Source organism: Vipera ursinii (assembly GCF_947247035.1).
Source record: "Vipera ursinii genome assembly, chromosome: 1".
In the NCBI taxonomy this organism is placed as follows: Eukaryota; Metazoa; Chordata; class Lepidosauria; order Squamata; family Viperidae; genus Vipera; species Vipera ursinii.
In genome coordinates, this window is record NC_139512.1 from 205,335,336 (window position 1) to 205,354,141 (window position 18,806).

General features: G+C 42.1%; 1 protein-coding gene across 1 annotated transcript in view; it reads left to right on the forward strand.

The window, feature by feature from the left end:
- The window catches only part of FGF18 (fibroblast growth factor 18), a 155,631-nt gene that overhangs the window by 118,846 nt on the left and 17,979 nt on the right, over window positions 1-18,806 (forward strand). The window contains exon 4 of the mRNA XM_083349319.1: window positions 12,035-12,141. Within this exon, the coding sequence (XP_083205445.1) occupies window positions 12,035-12,141 (107 nt within the window). The remainder of the gene's footprint in view (window positions 1-12,034; window positions 12,142-18,806) is intronic.

The window sequence follows — 18,806 nt, forward strand, 5'->3', positions numbered from 1 at the left end:
GGGACTCCCTCTCCGAATAGATCCTCCTCATGGACTATCATCTATGGACTGCCTACGATTCGGACTGCTATTTATGCCTTCCTTTAAATATTCGTCCACGGACTTATGCGCCCTCAGGGGTGCTCCCCCCTCCTGGGTGCGACCCGCCTTGCCAGCCGATTATAACCTCGAGGAAGGGCCCATTTATTGGGACCCTGAGAGTTGGCTGGGCACAGGTAGGGGCCTTCGTCGTAGACCTAATAAGAGGCCCCTGATTATTTTTCTTTCAAAATTTTTTAGGGGGTTAGGGAAGCGGGAGGGTTCTTTTGGTTGTTTGGATAAGGGGGGCTATCCAACTACCGCTGTTCTGGCTAGGGCCGATGGAGATCGCTGGGGGGAGGAGCGGGGGTCGGTCACCTCCGGGGCTCCAGGGCTGGTCGTGGGGCTACCTATTCCCACGACATCAGGGAATGGCAGCAGATGGAGGAGCAGAGGGCCGTATCGATCTCAGGGAAGGCCTCTCCGCTACTTACAAGCGGTGAGGCACTCCGACCCTCTGGCTCTACCCCAAGGTCCCGGGAGTGAGGGTGTGCAGCCCCCTGAGCTCCGGCTGGTGTATTTGAACGCCAGGTCCGTCGCTAATAAGGCTCCTCTCGTTCGTGATCTGGTCGAGGGTGAGCAGGCGGACCTGGCGTGCATCACGGAGACTTGGTTGGGCCCAGAGGGCGGGATTCCTCTGGTTGATCTTTGCCCACCAGGTTTCCGGGTGCTGCACCGGCCTCGGGCTCAGGGTAGGGGTGGGGGTGTGGCTGTTGTTGTGAGGGAGACCTTGTGTCCGCGGGAGGCCACTGTTCCTCAGATAGTCGGGTGTGAGTCTCTCTTTTTGAGATGCGGCCCTGGTGCGCAGTTGGGCTTGCTGCTGGTGTACCTTTCGCCTAGTCATGCAGCAGCAGCCCTGCCTGAGCTGCTCGATGTCCTCTCTGCGCTGGTGGTTGAGTTCCCGAAACTTATAGTTTTGGGGGATTTCAACCTACCATCGCTGGGAGGATCATCTGAGTTGGCCCGGGAGTTCATGGCTTCCATGACGGCCATGGACCTGACGCAGGTAATTTCGGGACCGACTCATGAGGGAGGCCACACCCTTGACCTAGTTTTTTTATCTGGACAGTGGTTAGATGATCTTGGTGGGGGCTCTCCAATTATTATGCCCCTGTCATGGACCGATCATCATCTCCTGCGACTGGTCTTCCGTTTTGCCACCCCCCGCCGTGGGTGTTTGGAACCAATTAAATGGTACCGCCCCAGACGCTTAATGGATCCCCAGAGGTTCCAGACAGCTCTGGGGTCCCCACCTGCCTCCCTTGCTCACAGCTCGGCAGATGCCTTAGTGGAAGCCTGGGAAAGGACGGCCACTGAGGCTCTTGATCGAGTTGTACCCCTGCGGCCCCTGACCCGGTGCAGATCCCGTCGAGCTCCATGGTTCTCTGCGGAGCTTCGGGAGATGAAGCGTCGGAGACGGGGCCTAGAGAGCGGTTGGAGGTCCAGCCGATCCGAATCCGACCGATTGCGACTAAGAGCCTACATTAGGTCTTATCTCGCTGCGATAAGGGAGGCGAGGTCTAACCACTTCGCCACCCTTATCGCGTCCGCAGATAATCGTCCGGCCGCCCTGTTTAGGGTGACTCGCTCCCTCCTAAATCAGGAGGTGAGGGAGGATCCCTTGCAGGGCCGTGCCGAGGAGTTTAACCAACATCTGTCGGACAAAATCGCTCGGATTCGGACCGGTCTGGACTCTGACTGGGCAGAGTCTGACGATCAGGACACGGGTGGTCTTGTCGATATCATCTGGGAGGAGTTTGATTCTGTGACTCCGGAGGAAGTGGACAGGATCATGGGGAGGCTGAGCACCACCACATGTTTATTGGACCCGTGCCCTTCCTGGCTGGTTTATGCAGCCCGGGAGAGGACACGCAGCTGGTTCCAGGCAGTTATATCGGCTTCTTTGAGTGAGGGTATCTTCCCCGCCATCTTGAAGGAGGCGGTGGTGAGGCCTCTCCTCAAGAAGCCTGCCCTGGACCCTGCTGTATTGAATAACTTTCGTCCTGTCTCCAACCTTCGCTTTCTTGCGAAGGTTGTTGAGAGTGTGGTGGCGCATCAGCTCCCTCTGGTCCTGGATGAAGCGGATTATCTAGACCCGTACCAATCGGGTTTCAGGCCCGGGCACAGCACGGAGACGGCATTGGTCGCGCTGGTGAATGATCTCTGGAGGGCTCGGGACAGGGGGCATTCCTCTGTCCTAGTCCTATTAGACCTCTCGGCGGCTTTCGATACCATCGACCATGGTATCTTGCTGCGGCGTCTCAGGGGATTGGGAGTGGGAGGCACAGTTTTACGGTGGTTCTCCTCCTATCTCTTGGGACGTTCGCAGTCGGTGTTGGCAGGGGGGCAGAGGTCGACCGCGAGGTCTCTCATTTGTGGAGTTCCTCAGGGGTCGGTCCTCTCGCCTCTCCTGTTCAACATCTATATGAAGCCGCTGGGTGAGATCATTCGTGGCTTTGGAGTTGGGTATCATCAGTACGCTGATGATACCCAACTTTTCTTTTCGACCCCAAACCACCCCAGTGATGCCCTCGACGTGATGTCCCGTTGCCTGGAGGCGGTTCGGGTCTGGATGGGGAGGAACAGACTCCAGCTCAACCCCGACAAGACTGAGTGGCTTTGCATATCTTCATCCCGGGTTTATTCGGACATTCCACCTCTAACTATGGGGGGTGAATTATTACCCCCCGTAGATAGGGCTCGCAACTTGGGGGTCCTCCTAGATTCACGGCTCACCTTGGAAGATCATATAGGAGCCGTGACTAGGGGGGCCTTTGCACAGGTTCGCCTGGTGCGTCAGTTGCGGCCCTATCTTAGCCGGGATGATCTGTGCACGGTCACTCATGCGCTCGTGTCCTCTCGTCTGGACTACTGCAACGCTCTCTACATGGGGCTGCCCTTGAGGACCACTCGGAAGCTCCAACTGGTACAGAATGCAGCCGCGAGAGTGGTGTTGGGAGTCTCCCGATACTCCCACGTTACACCTCTGCTCCGTGAGCTGCATTGGTTGCCAGTTGTCTTCCGGGTGAGATTCAAGGTACTGGTAACGGTATTCAAAGCACTCCATGGCATGGGGCCGGAGTACCTCAGGGAACATCTGCTGCCGGCATCAAGCTCCCTGCGCCCTGTGCGTTCCCACAGAGAGGGCCTCCTCAGGGTGCCACCGATCAGAGAATGTCGATTGGTGGCCCCCAGGGGGAGATCCTTCTCTGTGGGCGCTCCGGAGCTGTGGAATCAGCTACCGGTAGAGCTCCGGATGGCGCCCGATCTTCGCTCCTTTCGCCGCGATCTCAAGACATTTTTGTTTGTACAAGCCGGCCTAGCCTGAGGGGGAGTGTTGGGGTTGTTTTATTTTTTGTTTTTTAATTTTTCTGGGGGTTTTTAGCGTTGTATCATATTGTTTTTAACTAGGGCAATTGTTTAATCTGTTTTTAATGTTTGTATTGGTTATTTTATTCTGCCCTGTGAACCGCCCTGAGTCCTCAGGGAGAAGGGCGGTATATAAATGTTATTAAATTAAATTAAATTAAATTAAATTTGGTTTTTCTTGCCTAAATGTAGAAGTTTACTTTTTTCACCATTGAATTTCATCTTGTTAGATAGTGTCCAATGTTCAAGTCTATCAAGACCCTTCTGTATCTTAAGCCTATCTTCTGGAGTGTTGGCTATTCCTGCTAGCTTTGTGTCGTCTGCAAATTTGATGAGTTCCCCATCTATCCCCTTGTCCAAATCATTGATGAAGATGTTGAAGAGCACTGGGCCCAGAACAGAGCCCTGGGGCATCCCACCCCATGTAGATGTGGTTCCATTTAGGACCACATGGTGAGTACGGCCGGTCAGCCAGCTATGAATCCATCTGGTGGTGATGTTGTCTAACCCACATTTTTCTATCTTATCAAGTAGTAGGTTGTGATCTACCAAATGCCTTACTGAAGTCCAAGTAAATTATATCCACAGCATTCCTCTGGTTCACTAATTTTGTCACTTGGTCAAAGAATGCAATAAGATTTGTCTGGCATGATCTGTTTTTGACAAACCCATGTTGTCTTTTAGTAATGACTTTGTTTGTCTCTAGGTGTTCGCTGATTTGTTGCTTGGTTACCTTTCCAGAATCTTCCCAGGTATTGAGGTCAGGCTGATAGGTCTGTAGTTTCCTGGATCCATTTTTTCCCTTTTTTGAAGATGGGAACTACACCAGCTCTTTTCCAGTCCTCTGGTAGTTCTCCAGTGCTCCAGGATCTTTAAAAGATTTAGTTCAGTGGTTCTGAAATCACATCTGCCAGTTCCTTGAGAACCTTGGGGTGTAATCCATCTGGTCCTGGTGATTTGAACTCATCTAGGGTGGACAGGTGCTCACTTACCATTTTCTTGCCTGTCTTAACTTGTGTTTCTAATCTGTTTTTTACGGTACTGTTTTTGATAGGTTTGACTGTTTTTTCTCTTTGTGTAAAGACAGATGTAAAAAATGAGTTAAATAGTTCTGCTTTCTCCCTGTTGCTTGTCACCTTCTTGCCACTTTCTCCCTCTAATGGACCAATCATTTCCTTAACCTTTTTCTTGTTTTTTACATGTTGAAAGAAGCTTTTGTTTCGTTGTTGTTATTTTTGACTTTTGTTGCAAGCCTTAGTTCATTTTGAGCCTTAGCTTTCCTCACTTCATCTTTGCAGGCTCGGGCTATTTGCTGATATTCTGCCTTAGTTATGTGTCCCTCTTTCCACTTTTTATACTTGTCCTTTTTGTCTTTCAACTTATCAGAGAGTCCTTTATGCAGTCATGCTGGTTTCTTTTGAGAGCTGTTATTTTTCTTCTTCACTGATATTGTGCTAGACTGGGCTTTTATAACCTCACTTTTCAAAATTTCCCAAGCTTCTTGAGTTGTTTTCCCCTTGAGGATTCTCATCCATGGAAACCTTCCCAAGCTCTCTAAATTTATTGAAATTAGCTTTCTTAAAGTCCAAGACTCTAGTTTAACTGTGTTCTATTGCTTATGCTTGCATAATGTTGAATTCCAATATTGCATGATCACTCCCCCCACCAAGGTTCCTGTGGCTTCAACACCTTCTATCATTTCATCTCTGTTAGTAAGAATTAAGTCCAATATGGCTGATTCCCTGGTTCCCTTCTCTACTTTTTGGCAGACAAAGTTGTCTGCTAGGTTTGTCAGGAATCTGTTTGATCTTCCACTTGGTGCAGAGTTTGTCTCCCAATTGATGTCAGGGTAATTAAAGTCCCCATTACTTTGTGATGTGCTTCCTACATACCTTAGTTAGCTGACTAGCAAAAAGTTCATTTATTTCCTCTGTTTGGTTGGGTGGCCTATAGTATACACCTATCGCAATGTCATTTTTCCCCTTTTATATTGACCCAAATGCATTCGAGACAGTTTTCATCATTGTTGTGCTTTATTTCTGTAGAGATGTAGTTATTTCTTATATAGACAGCAACTCCACCTCCTCTTTTATTTGATCTGTTTCTTTTAAATAATTTAAATCCCTCTAGCTGTGTGTTCCATTTCTGGGTTTCATCCCACCAAGTATCCGTAATGGCAATAATATCATGTCTGCCCTCATTTACCTGAATTTACCTGATTATATGATTTATATAATTAGATTATTTATAATATTTATTTATAGGCTCTTTCTATGATGAATTGCAGCATTCAAACTGGGGTTCTAAACGTGAGCTGTGGCTGAAAATACTATTTCGGGCATTTTAAGAGTTGCTTCAGACATTTTCATATATTGTACACAGAAAGGATCCCTTTATAGAAATGGATGGCTTGCTTCCTAATGCACCACAAATATCTGAGATAGCTGAGTTTTTTACATTATTTTTGAGCAAGAAACTCTTTTGGGTTTTGGTGATTTCTAAGCATGTGCATAAAGGGGAAGTTTTCCTTAGTAGGGTGAGAGCTTACCAGGAAATTCGAGGACTGTTGGCTACATACATGCATACATACATACATACAAACATACATACTAATCCTGGAAGAGGGCAGTGGTAGAACCATGTCCCTATTGTTCCCAAAAAGCCTAGATGTCCATATAGTTGAGGGAGTTTTACTTTGTAGTGAAGTAAACTATTAACGAATGCCATCAAGACTAGTCCAAAAGTATTAGATGATCAAAGGAAGATAATTTGCTCTTTCACCTACTTGTAAATATACTGCAAACAGTTTGCAGGTAGAGTTGGCTTGTATCCCAATTGAAGAGAACAGAATTTTCATTCATAAAATAGGCTATTTTGCCTTTCCATTCCTTTGCGCACATGCATACGTGCACGCGCGTGCGTGCACGCACGCACGCATACACACACACACACACACACACACACACTTCTCAGAACAGATCCCTCCAGTACGGTATGAGAGGTTGCAGATGAGTGAGACTGGAGAAGAAAATTAATAGATCCTTGTGGAATTTTCCAACAAGATCCAGTGTACCTTATGAAGCTATTTATTTTGCCAGGGAATCTCAAATTGCTGCACTCAGATTTTTAGATAAACTTTAAAAGGAGTAAGAAACAATAAGAGCAAAAAAAGTGTAAATGCTGGAGACAAGAGAAGGAAATTTGGCTAAATCTTGTCCACTATTCCTCTCCATATCTTTCCATCCTTGCAAATCATCCTTGCTTCCACCATATCCACACACTTCTGTTTTTTAGACTTCTCATCTCTGTCTTTCTAATGACCTCTTAAATCCATCCAGCCACAATCATTTTACACTTACGGTGCATATGTACATTAAATATGTGGTGATATATTATTTGTTTACAATAAGCTCTTTTTGAACATTTTCACAATCATAAGATATACGGACTGTTTATCGGGCCTGCATCTGAAATTGTGGTTGCTGATGCCGTGTAGATAAAAAGAATGATACATTTGTTTGTTTCTCGGTGGTTGAATTTGCTTACAAGTCTGCTGGCGCTACTCTTGAATTAGCTAATGGAAGGAGTGCATTGCAGTTGGCTTTTTCCTCAAGAGACAAATCTCATGGCAGGTTATACATTACATTTGATTCAGAAGAGATTGATTTGGGGGAAGGATATATGTGCATAATGTTTCCCTTGCCTGCTATTCTTTTCTTCTGAAATTCCTTCCTCTTGAGGCTTTTACTCTTTTGAGTTCCAGCCTGTGTTTATTTTGCAAATGTGGGCCTAGGTATCCTGGGGGTTAAGTTTAGCTTGGATTGGAAGTTGTGCTGCAGTGGTTAAGCACTCTTTCCTTTCCACCCCTTTCTCATGCAAATAAACCCTCCCATTCTGCAAAGAAGCCAGGTCTATAGATTTTCATAACATACTTTGCTTTAGTGTAAGGTGGAATTCTCACCCTCGTAGTGATATTTATCTATTTCTCTCTGTGTCTTTCAATCAAATTTATATATCTATTCCACAAATATGAGTCAGTGGTAATTCATGGAAAAATATGATGCTGTTTAAAAATATTTTCTACCTGAAGACTTCTTTAAAAAGTTGACAAGTTGAAAAACTGTAAGAGTGCACTGGCATGTACAAGCTTATTCATTTAATTATGCAAATTTATACACATTTGAGAAATTTGACTGCAATGCGCCAACTGGTGCTGGCACCCCAACATGACAAAACATATTCGTTATATAAACAACAACGATAAATGAAATTAGGACTGCCTCTTTGTACCTCTTTGCCTATTTGGTTAATTTATCTATCCCAGAACTGGACTCACAGCCTCTAAAATGGGCTCAGTGTATACTGTGACCTTTAAAAAGGTAAAGGTAAAGGTTCCCCCGCATATGTGTGCTAGTCGTTTCCAACTCTAGGGGCCGGTGCTCATCTCCGTTTCAAAGCCGAAGAGCCAGCGCTTGTCCGAGGACGTCTCCGTGATCATGTGGCCAGCCTGACTAGATGCCAAAGGTGCACGGAACGCTGTTACCTGCCCACCGTGGTGGTCCCTATTTTTCTACTTGCATTTTTACGTGCTTTCGAACTGCTAGGTTGGCAGAAGCTGGGACGAGTAACAGGCGCTCACTCTGTTACGCGGCACTCGGGATTCAACCCGCCAAACTGTGACCTTTATATAGTCCATTTGTCTCATTTCACATTCACATTATGATCCTTTGCATCCAAGGAAAGTAGCCTTATCCAAGGCAAGGGGTCCCATTGGGGTTTTGAATAGGATGCCAGGAGCCACATTCTAAAATGTAGTGAATTTATTAAAAATTGAATTTCATTTTGTTTTGTGGGGATAAAATCATCAGCTGGTGTTAAGTGTAAAATGGGTAGTTCATTCTGCCCTCTGTGTCTCATTAAATAGCAATAAATATAGACTTATATACCACTTCACGGTGCTTTACAGCCCTCTCTAAGTGGTTTACAGGGTCAGCCTATTGCCCTCAACAATTTGGGTCCTCAGGATGGAAGGCTGAGTCAACCTTGAGCTGGTAAGATTCGAACTGCCAATCTGCTGGCAGTCAGCAGAATTAACTTGCAATACTGTATTCTAACCACTATGCCGCCACGGCTCTTGACAATATGATGACCACTTCTGTAGATCTCTGAGATTAAGATTTTCAAGAATCATAAGCTTGCCTGGAATCACTAGTGGTTGGTTAAATTGAGGTACAGTATACTTCTTTCCTACTAGGTGTGCATTTGTCCATTCCAGTATATTGTTTCTGAATTGTGCACATTTGAAACCTGTTTCTTGGTGACAACTGCTTCTTGTTTTGATGCGTTTGGATATTGTTTCTCATACTTTTCCAGAAAGGTTACCTGTTTCAGTTTTGCCTTGCTTAATCCTTTCTAGCGTAAAGCTTTGCCTATGCTATTCCTTGCCAAGTCAAAAAAGCAGAAAAGGGTATTTTTCATTTCTTCCAAAGTTATTCCATTATTTTATTGGCGCTTTATTGTAATTGTAATTCAAATGTGGTACTTGGGAAAAAAAAACAGGGGGTATCATATTTTAATTAGTCACCGTGTCAAAGGAGAGCTACATTAATTATTGGAAATCTCGCCATCCAGATGGTTTTAATTTTCACAGCAGGGAACTGACATCTTTTTAAGGTGATACTTTTCAAATTAAAATCAGCCTGGGTATTACTCATACTTGTTTTAGTTTGAGAGCGAGGTGATGTATCCTTGTAGTTCTGAAACTGCCCAGCTTTTTCCTTGGAGTGTTTTGCAGTGGAGAGGTACACACGCATTTTAAAAGAGGCCGAGCCATTTGCTTTAACATGATTGAAATTGACAATTTGGCTCCAAAGAATGGAGGATGGGAGGTAGGCAATCTTTTTGTCATTAGGATTTGTTATTGAATCTACGGGACAGAGCTTGCCAAAAGTTGTTTTTATCTGACAGTCAACATTATACACAGCAAAAAAAAAAAAAAAGTTGAGGGATTGAATTCCCTGAGCATTTGACCTATTACTGCAGCAACACTGGCAGACAGAAGCAGCAAAGTTAATGTGCAGTTATGCTGGCCAACATGCAAATTATCCTCACACTGGGTTAATCTATTGGCTTTCCTTGCCCAGTGTTATCTGTTTTGACTGGCAGCAGCTCTCTTGTATCCCAAAAAAGAGCTCTTTCTCACAACTCTTTGGCAAAGCTGTTTCCCTGTTCCTTATGGATCTTTCTTACCATCTCTGCTAACATCTTCCTCGTAGGCATTTTAAAAAAAAACAACACCAAGGAACACCTGCTGTTTCTTTTCCAAAGAATCTGTTCATGGCTCTCTGTGAAACTGCTGAGGCCGGTACCTGGAACTTGGCAGGCAGTCAAGGTGGCCTGCTTTGGCCTTAGAACCATGATGTGAATAAGTAGCCCTGTGTTTCGTCTTTGATCAACTTTAATTTAGGGTTTGAGTTTGGCCTGGTCAGATGAGGCTAACATATATTCTAAATCTACAGCATGAGGCTTCTTAAAATTAATGGGCTTACATTAAGAACATACCTGTCCATTTTTATCACTTGCCCTTGTTTCCACCATCACAAGTGCTCTTTTGAAAGGATAGAAAGTTTATTCTAAAACCTCCAGAAAAATCTTCATGCGGTCAAGCATGAAGATGGATCTTCCCATTGCTAAAATTATGTTATGCATAAAAAAGGTGGAGTTATAAACAAGCTCAGAGAGAAGTCAAGATTTGTAAAAAGTGTGTCTGGGGGGGCAGGCGGAGGGGATAGGATGGGACGAGGTGCAAAGAAGAAAAATGTATGGAATAACCTGAAAGAAGACAAGTTTGGTTGGGCTGGAACATCGCACAATATATTATTTTGCAATCATGTGTCACATACTGTTTGGGCATGATCTCTACTCTTGTGAGCTGCAACTGGCATCATATTAAAAACTTAAAAACCTGGTTGTTCGAACTGTCTGGCCTGGACTGAGGGATTTTAAATTTTAAAGTATTTAATTAAATTATATTAAATTAATTTTAAAATTTTAATTTTATTGTTATTAGGAATTGTGGGCTTTACTAATTTAATTCTATTTTATTCTTTTTGTACTGTTTTAATTGCCCTGTGAACCGCCCTGAGTCCTTCGGGAATAGGGCGGTATATAAATTCAACAAATAATAATAATAATAATAATAATAATAATAATAATAATAATAATAATAATAATAATAATATTCCTCTTATTTTTGAGGCCACAGTGATGAGCTGCCTCCTGTTGCTTTAATGTATGAATTTCACTGAATGATAAAACATGGACCCGTTTGTTTTGAAAGAAATGATAAAATGGGTAAGGACACTCAAGGAATGTATGTTCCATCTTTGGTGTATTAGGATAATATATTAGGATAATTAGGAGAAAAACCTAATATGGAGAATTTTAGAGAAAATTCAGCCACGCGGACATTTTTTTTCCCTAGTGCAGCTGGGAAGTAAGAAAACAACCTCAGGAACATTCTTTGAAAAACTTTTGAGGAATCTCAGCTTCGTACTTGGTACCCTTCTAGTTGGTGCCGTTCCGAGACAGTTGATGAGGAGAGTAATTGGAAGGCCTGACTTCCTTTCAAAAGATTTGCTGTACCGTTTGAGAGGCCAATTCTTCCCCACAGTTATTGCCCCATCTCACAATGCCATTTGAAACAGGTGGCAGGAACAACTTTCCTACTAATCTAATGCTTTATTTGACCCCACACAAGTAGAAAAGTAGTAGTAGCAACTCACCTCCCCACAGTGGCGTAGCGTGGGTTGTCAGCACCCGGGGCAAGGCAAGTAATTTGCGCCCCCTAACCCGTGGATTTTAGCACTCGAGTCTGCACTGTCCCTCCCCCAGATAGTCCCTCGCTCTCTCTCCGCACCGCACGCCTGGCACCCCCCCTCCACAGTGGGCGGTGACCCGGCGGCTCGGATCAGATTCGCACAGCCAGCACTGCAGTGAGAGAGAGTGAGTGAGCCAGGCAGGGGCAGAGAGCTGCGAGTGCGAGCGCACCCTCCCCAGATGTTGCGGCCGGTGCGGCCAGCCCCCCCTGCACCCCCCACGCTACGCCACTGCCTCCCCACCTCCTTCCCCTCTTTTTTCTTCATTTAGCTGGATTGGATTGGATGGGTTTTGGGGATAGGGCTGGCTTTGTGATATAAAGTACAATCTGAAACCAGTAATTTCTAGATACCCCCTGAAATTTGAAAGAAAGTGGGTGGGTTGTTGTTGTTTTTTTTTGTAAAACTAATGCTATTCTCATTTCTGTGGTGTTCTTTTGATTAGTACTGTGATCCTATTTGTCAAAAAAAAACACCCTCCACAACCCAACTGTGTGCCCCTTACGATATATAATGGATCATTTATGAGAGCTGGTGTGCTCGGTTTGTATTCCATGCCTCCAGTCACATAGCAATGATACTCTGTCTCTGAATTAGAGAACTTATAAGAAGTCATCTTCTTCATTCACTCTGTGACCAAGTCTGGTAAATGCTTGTAATTTTTCCCTCTTTTTTTTCTTTTTTCCTTCTTCTTCCTCTTCCTTTACAAGCCCAGCTTCTAGTGGAAACAGACACATTTGGCAGTCAAGTCCGGATCAAAGGGAAAGAGACAGACTTTTACCTTTGCATGAACAGGAAAGGAAAGCTAGTAGGGAAGGTAAGTGTTTTCTATTAATTCATTTGTAATATGAGTGTTACCTTTAGCAGTGACTGTGAGCTCCCATAATGATGTGTTCTGAACTTTGCCTGTCAACCCCAAATGAAAAGCAGAATTTGAGGAATGTGGAATTCTTCAAGCATTCATGCTTTTACTTAAAAACAGAAGAAAGGGAAAAAAATCCTAACTCATAAAATTAAGTACTGTGGCTAACCACTGGGGTTTTATTACTGATATCTCTGCGTACATGCAGGTTTCCATTTTACAGATGCATAAATTGTTAAAAGATGTGCTTCTCTTGTTCTCTCTCCAAAACAATTGGGAGTTTGCATTACATGATAGAAATCTCTCTTACCTTGGTGGTTTAAAACAGGCAGAAGCAGAAACAGAAACCTGCAGAAACGTGTTAAGATGTTAGACAATGGGGTGTCACTCTTAAAATAAAAACAGTTTAAAATGAAATGGTATTGCAGTCTAGATCTTATTGGGGGTGGGTTTATGCTTCTTATATTACAAGAATATTTCATTACCTTTGATCTTCACACACAGTGGAAGCATGCAATGGATTATATAACATTTGCCTATGCCTCTTAGCTGGTAGCTTCAAATTAAAATGTAACCATTACGTTTTTGGGGGAGGGGGGGAAGTTCCCATCCATGTTTTGTTCTAGTTAGTTTGTTGGGGTCACATTTTTGGCACATTTGGAGTTTGACAAGGCAGGCAATAGACAAATCCAGACTACAGAGATTTTAAAAAAGGATCTTTCCTGTCTCCCTTCCAAAATTAATTCTTACACTGGCATCAGATTTTTGTCAAAGGGGGGGGGGAGGAATCTAAATGTTTAGTGGTGGGAGACAGTGTGAAGGTTGTTCCAGAGTTGTAGGTCTGGAAGCCACATTCTCAGATAAAAACCAGGTGCAGAAAGATACATTATTTAGTTTTCAGCAAACTTTTCTGCACTTTCAAATATGGAACAGCCTAGAATGTCTCCGGATGTCCCTTGGACTGATGTTGCGCTATCAGAACCACCATGAAGAGGCATGACCAACAATAAAAAAAATTTTTTTTTACAGGTGCTCCTTTATTTCTTGGTAATAATAGAAACATTCAGAGAGAGAAAAAAGTCTCTGGTTTGTTTAAGAACTGAATAGATAACACTGCTTCCCTATTGATTAGGAAAAATAGCATTTACTAAAAACTGGCAAAGAACACTTTTATTCACAACAGCAAATTCTTTAATTTGGTAAAAGTGGCATTACTGGATCAGAAGACCAGCAGGTGATAGTACAGTATAGTGATTATTGTCAGATTAGGATGGAAATCCAGCTTCAGATTGACGTTTAACTAACTGGAAATCTTCCACTATTTACTGACTCACATCCTGGTTTACTTCTCAAGGATGCTTTAGGAATAGAGAGGGAAAGAAATAAATCTGTAGACTGCCTGATTTTCTTGCACAAATGGAAGAACCTGCTCTGTGGTATCCGAAGCAGAACATCCAGATTCAGCCACAGTTTCGTTCCATACAGTATTAACCTTGTGAGCTCTCATGCTTCCTCTTTCCGTTATGTATTCAAGATGGACAGTGATTAATATTTATATGTTAGTTATATGTAAGGGTGTAGGTCTATACATATGTTGCATATAGTATGTTTTAAATGTGTTATGTATGTGTACACTTTGAGAGCAAGCAACTAAATTTCGTTTTTAATGTGTGCCGTTGTGCCCACAGTAAAAAGTGACAATAAAGGTAATCTAATCTAATCTAATTAATCTAATCTAATCTATTACTAAAATAGTAATTATTTGAAAAATCATTTCTACCCTGTTATCCAAGCGATTATTAATAAAGATTAGTACGTATGTGTTTGATATACAAAACACCCACATGCATTATAATTCTTTCAACAGTCCTTAAAATAATAATAATAATAATAATAATAATAATAATAATAATAATAATAATAATAATAATAATAATAATAATAATAATAATAATTTTATTTGTATACCGCCCTTCTCCCGAAGGACTCAGGGCGGTGAACAGGGCAAACATATAAAAATACAAGAATACAAATATTAAAAGAGATTAAACAAGGTGCCCAGAAACTAACAACAATAGGTTAAAATACATTAAAACAATATTAAAATCCAAACCCATCACCCATCAGGCCAGGCCGGCTTGTTCGAACAAGTAGGTCTTCAGATCGCGTCGGAAGGAACGAAGGTCGGGCGCCATCCGGAGCTCAACCGGCAAACGGTTCCACAAATGCGGCGCGCCCACAGAGAAGGACCTCCCCCTGGGGGCCACCAGATGACATTCTCTGACCGGTGGCACCCTGAGGAGGCCCTCTCTGTGGGATGGATCTGTATTGCTAGTTATTCCAGTATTTCAGATGGAACAGGAGAAGATTGCCACTGAGAGAGATTTGTCTATTGACATTTAACAAGATTACATGAGAGTTGAAACATGGATCAGGAACTTCTATAGTTGCAGTTTTATAAATCACTGGGCTGTATCGGATCTCATCTGTCCAAATTGGTGCTATTACCTTACCATTTCTTATTCTTTTATTTTCATATGTAAAATCAGAAAAGAAATATCCATCCTAGGCAAACAGCTGGGCTGCAATAACTGCCTAAAGTCACTGGGAATCAGGCAGCAAATGTATTGAATGTATTATGGTTGGCACAGTCAGCCAAATGTTTAGACTGGATTTGGCATTTTTATTCATCTATTGAGTCCTGCCCAAGGATCTGGAATAGGCAGATGTTATTGTTTGATAGGGTTAAAGGTTGTAGGACGTAAGCTGTTCCAAGTAAACCTGTCTTTTTCAAATGACTGATGCTGATTTTGTCAATGCTGATGGTGTTCAAGTGGTGCTCCAGATGTTTTGGGATTGCACCCAAGGTGCCTGTTATTATTGATACTATCTCTGCTTTCTTTTGCCACAGTTGTTCTAGTTTATTTGCAGATCTTTGTATTTTGTGATTTTTCTCCAGTTCTTTCTGTTCTATTTTTCTGTCTCTGGGTCTACTATATATAGCGTAGTCTTTCCCCCCCCCCTCTCTCTATATATACACACATGCATACACGCAGTCATGTGAAAAACTAAGTATATCCTTGTTGATTTCTATGGTTTTATTATATATCAGGACATAGTAAAAATCATCTGATCCTTCACAGTTCTTAAAAATAGGTCTATTCAGCCTCATATGAACAACACATGACATATTTTTATGTATTGCCCTGTTCACCGCCCTGAGTCCTCCGGGAGAAGGGCGGTATATAAATTAAATAAATAAATAAATAAATAAATAAATAATATTACATCATGTCAACATTTTATAAAAAGAAAGCCAAAATGGAGAAGCCATGTGTGAAAAACTGACAGCAACAATTGCTTCTTTAAGATCATTACTGATCTTTGGTATTGTGTTAACACACACCTCAATGGTAGAGACCAGTAAACTTCTAAAATTTCAGCTTTTATAGAACAAGTCACACTTGCTGATGATCAATTGATCAAGGCCACTTAATTAGCAACACCTGGCTGCTACTTAGCCTCTTCATACCTATGGAAGCTATAAGGGTGTGCTTGTTTTTCACACATGACTTCTCCATTTTGGCTTTCTAAAATAAATGATGGCATGATGTAATATGTCATATGCTGTTCATCTGAGGTTGTATTTATCTACTTTTAAGAACTGGTAAGGGCTAGATGATTTTTAGTATGTTCTGATACATAAAACTATAGAACTGAAAGAAGGTATACTTAACTTTTCACATGACTGTATATTTATGTATTCAGAACTTTTAGTTTTGCTTGAGTCCAGTCCACTGTTCCAGCTGTGTATCTAATGACTGGAATTACCCAAGTATTAATTGCCTTTTCTCCACTGCATTTGGAATTTATGATTTTTCTTCACTCTAATGATGTATTCACTTCTCATTTTCTTTTTGACTTCAGTGTGATTGATGTTGTCGGCTTGACGAATGCCCAGGTATTTGTAGTGATTGTCTTTATCCAGACTCTTGATGTTATTTTATAAGACATCTTGATTCCTTCTGTATTCACCGTTTCCCCCCTGTTTATAGTAAGGGTGGCACATTTGTCCAGTCCAAACTCCATTGCAATATCTTGGCTGTATATTTGGACAGTGTTGAGCAGCAATTCTATTTCAGATGGTGTTTTTTCATACAGCTTTATATTGTCCGTGTAAGTGAAGTACTGTTAATATAATAATAATAACAAACCCTGTAACTTTGCTCACTGGTCAGGATGACAGGAGGAGATGTGAATTTTAGTCCAACCCATCAGTGCTATTGGTTGAAGGATGATGGTTCAGAGCAGAGGTCCCCAACCTTTTGGGCACCAGGGACCAGTTCTGTGGAGAAAGGTTTTTCCATGGACTGGAAAGTGCGTGATTTTGTGTGCTGCCTGCATCCCATAGATGGGTCTTTGCTTGTTTGTGTGGACCAGTTGCTGGCATGCTGTGGCTTGGTACTGGTCCATGGACCGGGGGTTGGGAACCCATGTTTCAGAGCCTCCATGACTTTTGATAGCTTTCAACATGGAAATACATTATTTTTCATTGAAACTTTATTTTAATCAACTGAACAGATTTTTTTTTCATGGATTTCTTCTAGTTTTTTAAAAATGGTGTTTGTAACCTATCGCCTTTGATTCTTATCCTGGCCTTCCTTTTCTTGCCCCAATTCCTAACAATTCCAACAAATAGATTGGCATGACCAACCGAGAAACTGTACAGGTAGTCCTCAACTTACGACCACAGTTGGGGCCAGAATTTCCATTGCTAAGTAAGGCTAAGTAAGTTGGGCTCAATTTTACATTTTTGCTACACTTGTTAAATGAATCACTGCAGCTGTTAAATGAATCACACAGTTATTAAGTTTATATGGCTTCCCCCCGTTCAGTTTGCTTGCCAGACGCTAGCTGGGAAGGTCACAAATGGTCGTCACATGACCCTGGGCCATAAATAACATGCCAGTTGTCAAGTGCACCAAATTTTGATCTGGTGTCTATGGGGATTCTGTCATTGTTGTAAGTGTGAAGACTGACTTTAAGTCCCTTTTTTCAGTGTCATAACTCTGAATGGTCATGAGATGAACGGTCGTAATTCAGAGGCTACCTGTAAAAACGTTCAGTCATAGAAACAAAGCTTTCCAGTATCAGTAACATCTTGAGGCGGGTGGGTTGGGGCAGGTGAGGGAGGACACAAAGCAAAACAAAAATGTTAGTGATACTGAAAGTTATGTTCGTCAGCAATATCTTGGCCTCTGCTCTTTTTCTTTACTTGAGTAACTGCATTTTTAATATATTCAACAGCCAATAAAACTCACAATGCATATTTGAGCCTGGATCAAGATACAGATATTTAAGTCCACTCTGGAGGCAAGAATCCCTTCATTTGCCAATAATGAAACTGTGGGCTGTTCCCCCCCCCCAATTCCTTTCCTATTAACCTACTTAGCATAAGTCTTTCCTAGCATGTGCCATCTGGCTTTCTTCTCTTTCCCAATGAACATCTTTGGATTCTTCCCCAGCTGAAAACCTGGTCTGAGTTTTAAACCCTTAGTTTCCTATTATCATCTACAAAGGACATTACAAATAAGAGCAGGGAAACCTGACCAGGGCTAGGTTTTTGAGAAACAGGATGAGTTCCCTGCCTTGTGATTTGTTAGGTGAGGTATCTTCACAAGTGGCATTCACCCCCAGACCTAACAAGAAGAGTTTCTACATCTTTTCTTCATTGAAGCTAAATTACATCTCTTCCAGTTTTCCTGTGCCAAGGTTTCCAGTGGAGGTTTTTTTCTTCTTCTTCAAGATCTTGGAAATGCAATCTCTCTGGAATTTGCTCTCATTCTCTCACTCTTTCTCTCTCCTTCATGCACACTTTTTTCCCTTGTTGATTATTGTTTGTCACTTTACCACTCAATTTGGCCATGATATTATGAGCAGGATTCTAAACCTGTTTATTGTATGTTTGTGTTCGGTGCATATACACAGCTGGTCCACATTAACAAAAAAATGTAGCCAAATCAGCCAGCTTAGCAAATGCTATGAGTGTAGACAAGGCTAATAATTTTAAACATGAGCAAGCTAGTCAAGGTCAAGTCCATATTTCACTTAGTTTATTCCAATTTCACTAGAGGTGAGCCTGTCTTCGCTAGCTATTTCCTTCCTTTCCTACTAAAGCAAGGTCTTGCCCTTGGTTATGTTGAAATTTGCTCTTTTGATCATTACATATGTAACATAAAATATGCAACAATAATTATGATGGTGTACGTATAATAACAGAGCTTGTATACCTTTCGGGCCTCGGAAGCAGTTGTGCAAAATGCCTCAAGCTGGGTTTTTTTTTTTTTAGCATCCATGTTTTAGCAATATCTATGTATCACCAAGGTTCTGATGGATCCCTCTGACAGTTACATGTTTTAATGTTCAGTTTCTAGATATTTAATTAACTTTATTTTAAAAAAACACTAGTGATAGTTACATAACAGTACTGCAAATAAAAAAAAATCAAATATGGTACTCAATTTTAGACAGCTAATCTTTAGAGTTGTGGCTTCTCTGAGCTTTTAGAGTGCAGTGGATTACAAATCTCAATCGTTATTTGCGTTGTAAATAACCCCTCA